We start from the raw sequence: 12894 nt of genomic DNA on the forward strand, positions 1-12894 counted from the left end.
TGGTTATGATTAACACAATTTTTCTTAAATTGAAAAACAATTTACTTTTTGTTTGATAATTGATATATCATTTCTTTTAATTTACTAATTTATATTTCTTATAAATTAAAATCAAAAGAACTTGACTATAATTACAAAATTCTTTGCAAAAATTTATTCATACTTACAATAAAATTATTTAAAACTTTATATATTTTTCATTTGAAAAAATATATATTCTTTTATCTGTATTTATAGTTTATTTGATATAAAATAATAAAGTATATGAAAATAGAAATTTTATAATTTTATAAGCAAATATCACTTTGTTCAAAAATAGAATTTCATAATAAAAACAATAATTATGATAAAAATCAACAGTAACAATAATAATAAAATGTACATTATAAAGTTTTTAAAGCGTATACATCAAATAAACGAAAATAATAATTATTTATAAATTATTGATAATAAAAATTTAAAATGAACTATTATTTCTACTATTTTCATAAAAATGAAAATATTTAGAATTGAAAATTTCATTACATAATAACACAAGTAATTAAACATACAAGTTTTAAATATGGAAAATACTTGAAAATATTAAATAAATATATTTCTCATTGTTGTTTTAATATCAACATTTAACCTGTAAACTAATTTTTTTAATGCTAAATTCAAATTTGGTGCTTTTGCAATTTCCTAATAATAAAATCTGTAATCGCAATTTTTTTATTAAAAAATTATTTAAAGATAAAATATTTTATAAAAGACTTCTTTCCGTCGTACAGAACTAAATTTTAATATAATAAGCAGAATTACGTTTTAGATTGAAAGTTGGCTTGCAAGCTTCTTTAACAGCCATTCTGCTCTTCTTGATATTTATTTACTCTTATCAAGATATTGGTAAATATCTTTATTCTTTAGGCTTAAATATATTTCTTCTAGCTTTTCAGATGCATTATTTGAGAAATCACTGAAACTTTCAAAAGTTATTAAATCTGGTTGATGCTCAATTTCAGAGGACAATGAATTATTCTCAAGTTGTGAACTATCAGTAGTGATTGTATTAATCCACTCAGCTACTCTCTGCATTTGCACATTTTCATGTAAGGTGCAAGACGCATTCTCGTCATTGCTTATGGATGTAGATCTGTCAGATCGTGACGATTTAGCAACATGTACTAATGCCGTGCTATGCCTATTGTATCCACTAGTATACAATACCGATCGGTGATGTTCAGAATCGCCAAAACTTGGACTAGAAGTTGATTCTGGTTGCATTTGCGCACTTTTATGTAATGTGCAAGACGCATTCTCGTCATTGCTTATCGATGTAGATCTGTCGGATCGTGAAGATTTAGCAACATGTACTAATGCCGTGCTAGGCCTATTGCATTTACTAGTATAGAATACCGGTTGGTAATGTTCAGAATCGCCAAAACTTGGACTAGAAGTTGATTCTGGTTGCATTTTCTCATTTTTAATTAAGTAATTTGAGTTTTTTACGTCGCTCACTGATAATGGAGGCGATTTCTCATTTATAACGTCTAACTTCGTTTCACTTTCATACCGTGCTAGGTCTATTGCGTCCACTAGTATACAATACCGATTGGTAATGTTCAGAATTGTCAAAACTTAGACTAGAAGTTGATTCTGGTTGCATTTTCTCATTTTTAATTAAGTAATTTGAGTTTTTTACGTCGCTCACTGATAATGGAGGCGATTTCTCATTTATAACGTCTAACTTCGTTTCACTTTCATTAGTATTTTGCAAACCTTTTGAATTTATCCAATTACTTTTCCATAATAGCTCATCAAAATTTTCCATCTCTTTTGCTAATTTTGCTTCACTTATTGACTTCTCATAATTATTCAGACTACTTTGTATTTCCATCCTAGCTACTTCATTTATTGACTTAGATTTATCCTGAATATTGACTTCATTTGTAATACTTCGATTTTTATGTGAATTTGTAAAATTTAAATAAGTATTGTCATTAGTGCTATTTCGACAAGATATTTTAAAATTTTCATTATCCATATGTAGTGTTGATTCTACTGTTCCACTTGAACAATGATAAGTATCATGTTTTACATTTAAGTTATTATAAAGAGAATACCCTTTGCTACAATTCAAATTCATATCTTTGATATCTGAACAAAAGAACTCATTATTATTTTTTGCATGATTAAACATCTTAAAATAATTCTTAGTACCAGGAAGCTTACTTTCATCTTGTGCTTGTGTTGTTTGGCTTTCATTATCAACTTTTAAAACATTTCTATGACATGTACAAGTATTACAATGTCGAGCAAATATTCTTTCTTTTTCTCTATCCTCTAAGACTTTAGCCATAATAGCTGCTGATACCATGTCTATGGGAGATTTTTCATTATCATCGTTATTAATATCTTGTTTATCCATTATTGGCTTTGCAACGTTATATACCATGGCTGTTGGAGGAAATGTAGATATTGGAACTGTTATGCTTTTAATATCTGTATTGGGAATTTCACTTATATGATTTTTCTGTGTAACATATGTTCTTACTTTTGCTTGAACTTCTGATGGTAGCTAAAAACAAATGAACATAAAATAAATTAATTTCCAAAGATACAGTATTTCATTATAAGTAATTTCAAGCATTTTTTTCCAAAAAATTTTTGTTTATTGTTATTTATAAAAAAAGATTATATTTTATACTATTACTTTGCTTAAAATATATTGAATTATATGTTTTTCAGTTCTTACTTACAGATTCGTATTTTTGACCAACAAAATTAGATGGCTTACATTGAAGTAGCTGAGTGGCTAAAATTATATCGCGTCGATATTTTTCCTAAATAAACACAAAAAATTTCTATAATGTATTTATATATATATATATATATATACACGTATAGATATAGATATTTTATAAGAAATTTTACAAGATTTTATAAGAAATTTAAATTTACTTTCATTTCATTATTTTATAAAATATAAATATAAAGAGAATACATATATCATTTTTGAATGTTTCAATTTGAATAGTTTTTAAAAATTAATTATTATTATGTAAATGATATACAAAATTGTGTGATATAATTGGTTTATATATTATTAATGAACGTTATAAATTTACATTATCTTGTGTTAATTGATGAATACTATAATTAGCATCAGCCAATTTAATGGAGAGAGTGGCTATATCCTTGGTAAAGGCACCTTTCTCAGTCTCACATTTGTCAACAATCTTTAACAGTTTATCTTCAAGATTCTGGTTAACTTTTTGAATACGTTTGTGAGATTCATATAATCTTGTATATTTATCTTGCCAAATAATCATTTCTTCTTTCAGTGATGCTAATTCACCATTGGGAAATTTTTCAGCTTCATTTAAAAACTGTGTTTCCATTGTTACAATATGATTATCTCTCTCGACTAATCGTTGACGCAAGTTTTCTATTTCCACGTGCAAATGCATATCATTATGCATTTGTTCATATTTATTACATTGTTTGCACGTGCAACCACATTCCTATAATAACAAATTTATATATTGTAATAACTTTCTTTATTTTGATAATACAATTACATAAAAATTTAATAATTTAAGAATTTAACTAAGTTGACATTAAATTCTTTATATAATTATTCGTAAGTATTTTTTTCTTTTTTAAAGATATTGTTCTTATTATTTAGCAAATACTCATTAAACATAATTGATTGAATTTCATATTAAATATTACCCACTATAAAATATTTAGTATTCAATAATGAAAAAAAATTAAATATATTAAATATTTTATTCATGTACAAAATTTATAAAATATACATAACTCTCCAGCTGTTAATCAATATAACTATAATACATCATTACAATTTTAATAAATTGATCTAAAATTAGTAAAATTAGATTTAACTCACCTTACATTTATTTGCCATAATAAATATGATAAGAAAAAACAAAATTAGAGAAAAAATATGATAGAATATTAAGTTGTTTGTGATTTGACCACATAACCTTATTAAGTTTCTTTTTAATTTAACGACGTATTTAGATAGTAATTAGAAATTGTCTAAAACTTCAAATATTTAAAAGTACACAATCGTCCACCGGTACCTTGTTATGTTTTTTCAGTTTTGTAATATATAAAAGGAATAACAAAATTTATTGGATCATTTAGAAACTTGTACTTGAATACAATTGTGTCTGAAATAATAAATAAAATAAAAAAAACAGCAGATGTACAATACGATTACATCTCTGAATATCAATTTAATCCATATTAACGTTACTCATACTTTAATAATTGCTTGCTGCATGTAATCGATAATCCGTTATAAATTATCAATGACTTTACACCGAAATTGTATTAAACATTCAACTATCACGTCGAATACTGGGATTTACTGTATTTCCCAAATGATTTATATTACATACATTACATACGCTTATATGTATGAGAAATTTTGTAAATTTCTTTTTAAAAATTGTTCCAATTGCTACTTGATAATAATTATTTCTAAACTATTTCATTAAAAAAAAAAATAAATAAAAAAAAAAATAAAATATATAAATAAAAATCAATATTACTTCCCGCGAATTATGAAAATCTATGGTTGCATACACACTTTGTGATTATGCTGAAGATGAAAGGATGACGTCACTCTAATGAACATAATTGTGTCATGATTCGTGGACAAAACGATATGACAAATGCACTACGGTGACTGCCGAAAGGGAAAGACTGATGAATGCATAAGAGATCGATATGGTATGATAAATATATAATCTGAATGCATGTATACACGAATCATAATATTATTATCGTACTCTTTTATTTGGACTGTGTTGTTAATACATGCATAGCTCTAAATTGAATCGATTCATGTATAAACTTGAGAAAAATGACAACAAATAAAAAAGATCCAAATATTTTAATTACAGGTATCTTTAATATTTTTTATTTAATATTTTTTTATATTGAAACTTTATTTATTTTGTTAGTATTTCAATCAATCAATATAATATTAGTGATAAAAATATTCATGTATTATTTTAGGTACTCCAGGTGTTGGTAAAAGTGAATTGTCAAGATTACTTTCAGAACGCACAAACCTGATTTGGTTAGATGTTAGTAAATTAGCTGTTGATAATAAATGCTTAGAATCATATGATCAAAATTATCAATGTCAAATTTTAAATGAAGATAAGGTAAATCGCTAAATAATCAAGACAAGTTATTTTAGGAAATTTTTCAAAGATTTTGATTAACTTCAAATTCATGTTTGAAATTTAATAATTGATAATATATTCAAACGATATTTCATAAATTTTCATTCAATAAAATTCTCACATTATAAAGAATTAAAAAAATTACAATAATCAATAATTATTCTTTTAAATGTTTAAGATAAAAACTGTTTGTATATTTTGTTTTTAATTATAGTTATTAGACTTAATGGAACCAATGATGTGTGAAGGAGGAAAAATTGTAGATTATCATGGAGTAGATTTTTTTCCAGAAAGATGGTTTGACATTGTATTTGTTTTAAGAACTAATAATACTATTTTATATGATCGTTTAGATTCTAGAGGATACACTGGCAAAAAATTAGAAGATAATATTGATTGTGAAATTTTCCAAACTATTTTAGAAGAAGCAAAAGAATCATACAAAGAAGAGATAGTTTACGAACTACAAAATGATACACTAGAGCAAATAAATGATAATATCAATAGAATATGTGAATGGATTGAACAATGGAAAATAGATAATCAATGATTTATTTATTTGTACATGTTCTTTATTGTTATTATATCATACCAGTTTTATAACATAATATACATATTTACATATTCTCTGTACATTATTTATTATTTATTCAATAACCCCCAAAATTTGTCTAAAATTTTTTAATTTATTATCTACATTAACGTAATATTTCATTTTTATTAAAAGTTTTGTAGCTTGATCAATATCTTTATTGTGAAATGCTTGTGATATTTGCCTGAAAGTTATAAAACTAAATTAGTAGTTTGTTACTATGTATTATAAATTCGGCTCTAGATTCAAATTTCAATTATTTTTTTAATTAATTGTTATATATTAAGATTAAGTTAAATATAAAATTAAATTTTAAATATGTAAAAGAAAATTATAGTATATAAAAAGATTGTATTATCTAAATAAGAGAATAATTGAAAATTGAAGCAATTGTAGTTACAATTAACTTAATATATAACATATAATACTTTGTTAATCTAACTAATGTTATTCGATTTTCTTTTGTAAATTCTAGTATTTTTTCTACATTTTCAGAATACTTTTCAATTTCTTCATTTTTTTCCATAATTTTCATTAAAAATTCATGGTCCAAGCTTGTTTTTTCTTCTGGTATGCAAATATTATACAATTTAAGCATATACAAGCCTCTATCTAATGGATGAAGTAAAGTAGTGTAAGCTTTATTAACTAAGGAGGAAACATTTCTTGAAATTTCTTTTTCTACCTATTTAAAATAATATAATTCTAAATTATTATTAAAACTTAAAAAATATATAAATATTAAATTACAAATATTTGCTTAAACTTCAAAATACACATAATTGAATAGAACAGAGTGCATTACCTCAGATTTTTGTCCAAATTTGTCAGGATGCAAAAGACTTTGAAGTTGTCTATATTTTTTTTGAATGTCTGTAACAGGAACATCAAAATCTTTTGAAACTCCAATAATATCAAAATAATTTAAATCTTTTGGAAGCTTCTGCAAAGCATTACATTTAGAACAAAAAAAATTAGATTTATGAGGATAATTACACTTCCAGCATTTTGAAAAACAATCGCTAAAATGTAAAATATTTCCTTTTTGAAAAATTAAAATATTTTTATGCTTTAAAAATAAGCGTGCATGCATTTTATTACAGTCATTGAGATTTATTCCTAAATAAATTAAATTTTTTTGGAATAAGTTTATTAAAACATTTTGAATATTCATGTTAAACTATTGTTATTATACCATGTTAAGGTCATAAACACAAATTATGTTAAAAAGGGTTAAGCAAAATTTTGCTAAAACGATATTAAATAAGAGGTTAAACTTTCCTTTTCAGAATCTAATTCGAAAGCTGATTCATTTTAATTATACCCAATCAACATGAGAGTGCGCTCTTTCATAGTACCCGCGAATCCATCGAATATCAATGCAACTTGAACGTATTTAATAAGTACAAATAATAGATAAACATTGCTTTTTGAATAGGTATTTATTTTCATTATTACGTAACACATTGCTGTGTGAAATAATATATTTATAATTTATAAGGGAACTAATATATAAGCAAGAAAAAACTTTAAATAATTTAATTGCTCAAGTTTTATTTTTATAAAACTAAAATTTCTAATATTTTTAAAATAAATTTTTTTTATTATTTCATGATTCAATTAAAAAGAAAATGTACGCTTAACTTTTTTGTCAAAAAGATATTACATAAATTTTGAAAATAAGAATCACGATATCGATAACAATATAAACAATAATAATAAACCGTATGTTTCGAGGTTGTTTTTTAGTATAACTATAATGCGTAATTAATTAATTTTTCTTAACAAACTGTTAATACAAACATTAAAACCATTAAGTAATGTATTTTCTTTTACTTTTAAATTATTAAAAACTAAAAAATATATTAAATAAATATAATACGAACAATAGCAAAAATACTATATTATACTTCAGCTGTAAAGGAAAGTACGAAAAATATTGATTCGAATATTTAAAAGCAAATGTCAAAAAATCCTATTTATTTCCAATTTTTACACAATATGCCTATATGTTGCTAATATGTTATATTATTAATATTGAAAATAATATCAAGCGCCGATATCCCCCCACTAATAGACAAAGACATTATATTTTATTATTATTATATATTAATATTATTAGATGAATATGTCAGTAAATTAATGGATTCTAGTAAATAATTACCATCTATAGTATATTTTTAATAAGTGCTTTTAAAGTCTCATATTCTTGTATTTTTATAATTTTCATGAAACAAATCGAAAACTTAATGAAATTTAAACGCAAAGTAAATATATGGTCTTACCAAATATATTAATTTAAAAAATTAAACAAAACATCTCAGTAACTCGATAGTCCATAAACCAATCGAGTAATATTTTATCCATACATTTTTAAAAACTTGACATATTTAAATTAATTTTTTAAAGACTATGTTAACTAATATGGTAATATCTGAAAATAAAATATAAGTTTTTATAAAAATTATTTAGCATTTTTTAACAAGTGATAATTTAACAACGAATGCCTTTTTATTAATTTTAAACCCTTTATTACCCTAAATATTTATTTTAAATATTTTTGCTTTATGAATTTTTAATATTGTCAATTTACAAACATTTAATTCATATATACAATTAAGCTTATATGTACTACTATCCACATGACAAATATATAGTTCGAGATATATTACAGTATATATACTTGCTAAAAATGAATTATTACTGCAATCTATGCGACTAGTAATATCTTATTTTGTATTTTTATGTTTTTCATTGATTAGCTTATTAGATATGCTTTTGTAATTTTTTATTTTGTATTTTTATATGTTTTTTAATTGATAAGCTGAGTGGATTTTTCAGTAAATATATATACTTGAGAATGCTTTAGAAAAGATTGAAAAATTAACGATTACATAATTATTTAAATTTTTAGAAAATAAATTGAATAATATAAAGTATAAATTTATAAATAAAATATGTACAAATGAATTTTTTTTTCATTATAAGAACTATTAATTAATGTAAAATTTAAATTAATTTTTTAAAAACGCAACAGTATTATTATATAAAATCCTTTAAGTATCTTCAGCAGTGGAAATGTTATTATTTAAATATAAATCAATAAAATCTACTATTACTTTACTTGTTAGCTAAAGAATTTTTTGCTTCTAATAGCTTTTCATAAAAATAATTTTTATACATTGTATTTCACTTAGTTTTCCAACAGAGTAATATGGGCTAATTGTGCATTGCTTTTAAAACTACAAAGATTTAATTTATTACACCTTTACCGTACTTTTTCGAATTAATTATTTACCAAATAATAATTATAAAGACTCTTGGTTACCTATGTGAACATTTGTGAAAAGAGCCTACAGAATTTTGTAAATATAACATTGCAAAACAAATATTTCAATGAATATACAATTCACGAATGTCATATTTATATTAAATATTAGTTAAGATATTTATTCCTTTTAAAATGACTATTATTTATTCATAAATAATTGCTTTAAATAAGCTCTAGTAAGGGCGTAATTAAAATCAATCGGAACAGATTTTAAAAAGAAAAATATTAATATCGTCAATATTTTACATACATACAATCTTTTAAATATTGTTGAGTAAAATACGTATGATTTATTATTTTAGAAAAACTAGGAATGAAATTAGACGTGTATTAACTTATATATTTTTTTAATTTGAAATTTCGGAAACTGAGGTTGATCTGATAATATCCTGGAGAAAATAGAAAATTCACCTATTTGAGACATGCGTATTTGATGTCTAACCTCGCTGGCTCTCAAAAGTGTACTAAATATAAAATCTGAATTATATATATTAATAAATTAAAACTCATTATTGTCAATGTATGACATAAATATTTTATAATTTTTTTCTTTAAACAATATACGTTTGGAAAATTTCGAAAACACCATATTACAATCGCAAACATTTAAAAGAATTAATAAAATTGAAACTTTCATTCTACATATCTGTAAAAGGGCTAATACTTACGTTTACTATCTCTGACTTTACATTGTTATTAGAAATTTTTTATGAAACTTTTTATAAGTGTCAGTTATAAATAAATTGTAATACGTACATGCTTATAATATTTTTAGAGCAATGAAATTTGATGAAATTCGACAATTATGTGACATGAAAAAGTACTTGAAAGCCATATTATAAGCGTGAACTAAAAATATGAACGTGAAATAATAATATAATCATTAAATAAGTGAAAAATGTTGAGGCATTGGCTTAAATATGTATCGAGACATTCTTCATATTTATTAACATCTACGTCTATCATAAAATCATCAAAAATATGTTTTTTTTTTCAAGATATACCATTTAGAATACCCTTAGCATTTATGCGTATTTATAGTAATAATAATAAAAAATATGAAAAAGAAAATGTAACAATCATTAATATGATTAAATACTGGCATCAAATATTTGAAAAGGAGAAAATTATTGAGCCAAAAAAATCTATCGAACATATTATTGCTCATGTATTAGGTATTTCAAGGGTAAACAATTTTATTTTTAATTTACAATTTACATTAATGAATTATAATTCACAATAATATATATATATATATTTATATTATTTTATCAATAGAAAAATATAAATGTAATATACAGTTCATCAATATTTTCTTTTATAATTACAATTACTGAAAAATTTATTTTGAATATTAGTAACCTAGTATTATTAAAGTAATTGAAACTATTTAAAGATTCTCAAAGGCTTTTTACATTAAAAATAATTTAATAAATATCTACAAAAAGAAGTGTAAACTGTTGAATAATTTTAATATTTTTTAACAATTTTTGTTAAACAAGTTTTCATTTGTTTTTTATTCGGTGAAAGAAATATGAAATAATAATTACAAAAAATCTACTAAGAGTAGATAATATGAAAATTATTGTTTATAAATTGAATAAAATAAAAAAGGATATGTTGCATCAAGACTAAACAAAATTATATAAGCTTGTTTTTTTTTATTTTTTTTTTTAATATATTTAAGCTTAATTATTTTATATTACCTAATATTTAATTTAATTTAAAAATTATTTAGAGAAATTTATATATTTAAAAATTTTTTTTATTTTTGTACATTTTAAGTATGTATCTTATAATTGCTTAATTGTTGACAAATTTATCGTTAATTTAAGCTTGTATATTATTATTTAGCTAACGGACTTGTCCAATATAAGCACAATGAAACTTAATAGAGAGCAGTTGCAAAAACTGGAGGGGCTATGTCAATGTAGATTATCAAGGTTTATCTCTATATATATTTTCAGATAAGTAATTTATTAAATATTTAACTACAAAATATTTCAGAATGCCAGTGCAGTATATTATTGGCGAATGGGATTTTAGACATATCACATTAAAACTAGAACCTCCTATTTTTATTCCACGTCCGGAAACTGAAATAATTGTTGATATTTCATTAAAGAGGATTGTTTCATTCAAAAATGATAAATGCAATATTTTAGAAATTGGTTGTGGATCCGGTGCTATTTGTCTTTCACTTTTACACTCCCATAAGAATGTGCATAAAATAATCTTAAAATAACAAAATTATATTTTGATTAATATATTAGTATGCTTTTTTAGATAAATATTACTGCAATTGACGCAAATTCACATGCCTGCGAGTTAACTATGCGTAATGCCCAAGATCTGCAACTTCAAGATCGACTTATTCTTTTCAATGCAATTTTAAAAAATGATGGTTTAATAGAAAAAAAAAAAAATTTTTTTAAAGATTCTATCAATTTTTATAATGATAAATTTGAAATTATTGTAAGTAATCCTCCTTATATACCAACTGAGACAGTATTTAAACTTCAACCAGAAATCAAGTTGTAAGTAACTAAATTCATATTAAAAAGATATTGTGTGACATATTCTATAATAAAATATTATATGTATACTTTTAGATATGAAGATGTAAAAGCTTTAGATGGTGGACATGATGGATTAAAATTGATTTTATCAATTCTTAAATATGCATCTGAAGCACTTAAAATAGGTGGATTCCTTATTTTAGAAGTTGACTTTAATCATCCTGAAAGAATTGAATTCTTTATTAAGCAAAATTATGTAAATAAATTGAAATTAGAATATGTTCATAAAGATTTTGCTAACAAAGATCGCTTTGTTGAAATTTTAAAAATTGGTTGATATAATTTATTATTGAGTTAAGAAATTTTTACTATTTGTAATTGTTATTATTTATTCAATAATATGTTAAAAGCCTGGATTAAATAATAATAAAATTTATAATGAGATGTATAATATATATTTCTTTATTTTATTCAATTGATCATTAAATAAATTAATGATATATATATATATATATATATATATATGTGTTTGGACACATGAGTTAATAAGCTTGATATTTAAACTGATATGTAAACTAATTTTAACATAGGATACACGTTCAATTTTTTAAATAATTTTTTTATCATTAAACTTGAAACTATTGAAATATTGAAGTATAGTTTTTTGTATTGCGAATGTACATGTAGCAAATATGCATTAAACATATAAATTAAATAGCAGACCAAATGAAGGATGACTATAATAATAAAGTGGTTTGGATAATCATCAGACATATCACAGAAAGTTTACATGGTGAATATTCACAAGAGAATTGGTTATAAATAAATTATTAAAATAATCTGTAAATTATTAATATATTTAATAATAATTCTATAAGAAGAGTTCACATATTTTTGCTGGAATGTTTTTTATTATATTATAGTTTGGCATTTTTAAATAAGTCATAACTTAATTTTTAAAATATATGTTATGTTTAAGCATGATTACAAAGAATGTTTTAAATAATAATAAAATCGTATATACAATACTAAGTCATCATTTTATGCTGTAATTATAAACAATAATTATATACATTATATTTCCATAATATGATTTGATTGGAAATAGTTTTTTATAACTTTAGTGACAAAGCATTTGTTTTCAATTATATATATTCAAAATATTTTAACTTAATAAAATTCTAAAATATCAATTTTAATATAAAAAAACGTAAATTTAATAAATGACATAAAATAGATCTTGACATT

At 22.6% G+C, this 12894-nt stretch overlaps 4 protein-coding genes across 4 annotated transcripts; 2 read left to right on the plus strand and 2 right to left on the minus strand.

Annotated features, from left to right (window-relative positions):
• Positions 1–748: 748 nt before the first annotated feature.
• Positions 749–4163, minus strand: LOC105359422 (uncharacterized). Its single transcript, XM_011496030.1, has 6 exons — positions 3893–4163; positions 3108–3503; positions 2739–2822; positions 2212–2557; positions 1714–2136; positions 749–1520 (listed from the first exon to the last, which is right to left on the minus strand). The coding sequence occupies exons 1-6, from the start codon at positions 3908–3910 to the stop codon at positions 862–864; spliced, it is 1926 nt and encodes a 641-aa protein (XP_011494332.1). The 5' UTR covers positions 3911–4163; the 3' UTR covers positions 749–861.
• A 422-nt stretch (positions 4164–4585) lies between these two features.
• Ak6 (adenylate kinase isoenzyme 6) lies at positions 4586–5807 on the plus strand. Its single transcript, XM_011496031.1, has 4 exons — positions 4586–4744; positions 4838–4916; positions 5032–5183; positions 5419–5807. Exons 2-4 carry the CDS (start codon positions 4877–4879, stop codon positions 5752–5754), a joined length of 528 nt encoding a protein of 175 aa, XP_011494333.1. The 5' UTR covers positions 4586–4744; positions 4838–4876; the 3' UTR covers positions 5755–5807.
• A 43-nt stretch (positions 5808–5850) lies between these two features.
• On the minus strand, positions 5851–6963 carry Hsc20 (iron-sulfur cluster co-chaperone protein HscB-like protein, mitochondrial). Its single transcript, XM_011496032.1, has 3 exons — positions 6602–6963; positions 6225–6481; positions 5851–5980 (listed from the first exon to the last, which is right to left on the minus strand). Exons 1-3 carry the CDS (start codon positions 6887–6889, stop codon positions 5851–5853), a joined length of 675 nt encoding a protein of 224 aa, XP_011494334.1. The 5' UTR covers positions 6890–6963.
• Positions 6964–9561: 2598 nt separating this feature from the next.
• On the plus strand, positions 9562–11985 carry HemK1 (HemK methyltransferase 1). Its single transcript, XM_011496033.1, has 5 exons — positions 9562–10313; positions 10982–11070; positions 11135–11348; positions 11414–11664; positions 11740–11985. The coding sequence occupies exons 1-5, from the start codon at positions 10026–10028 to the stop codon at positions 11981–11983; spliced, it is 1086 nt and encodes a 361-aa protein (XP_011494335.1). The 5' UTR covers positions 9562–10025; the 3' UTR covers positions 11984–11985.
• The last annotated feature ends 909 nt before the right edge of the window (positions 11986–12894 follow it).

Source organism: Ceratosolen solmsi, unplaced genomic scaffold, assembly GCF_000503995.2.
Source record: "Ceratosolen solmsi marchali unplaced genomic scaffold, CerSol_1.0 scaffold11, whole genome shotgun sequence".
In the NCBI taxonomy this organism is placed as follows: Eukaryota; Metazoa; Arthropoda; class Insecta; order Hymenoptera; family Agaonidae; genus Ceratosolen; species Ceratosolen solmsi.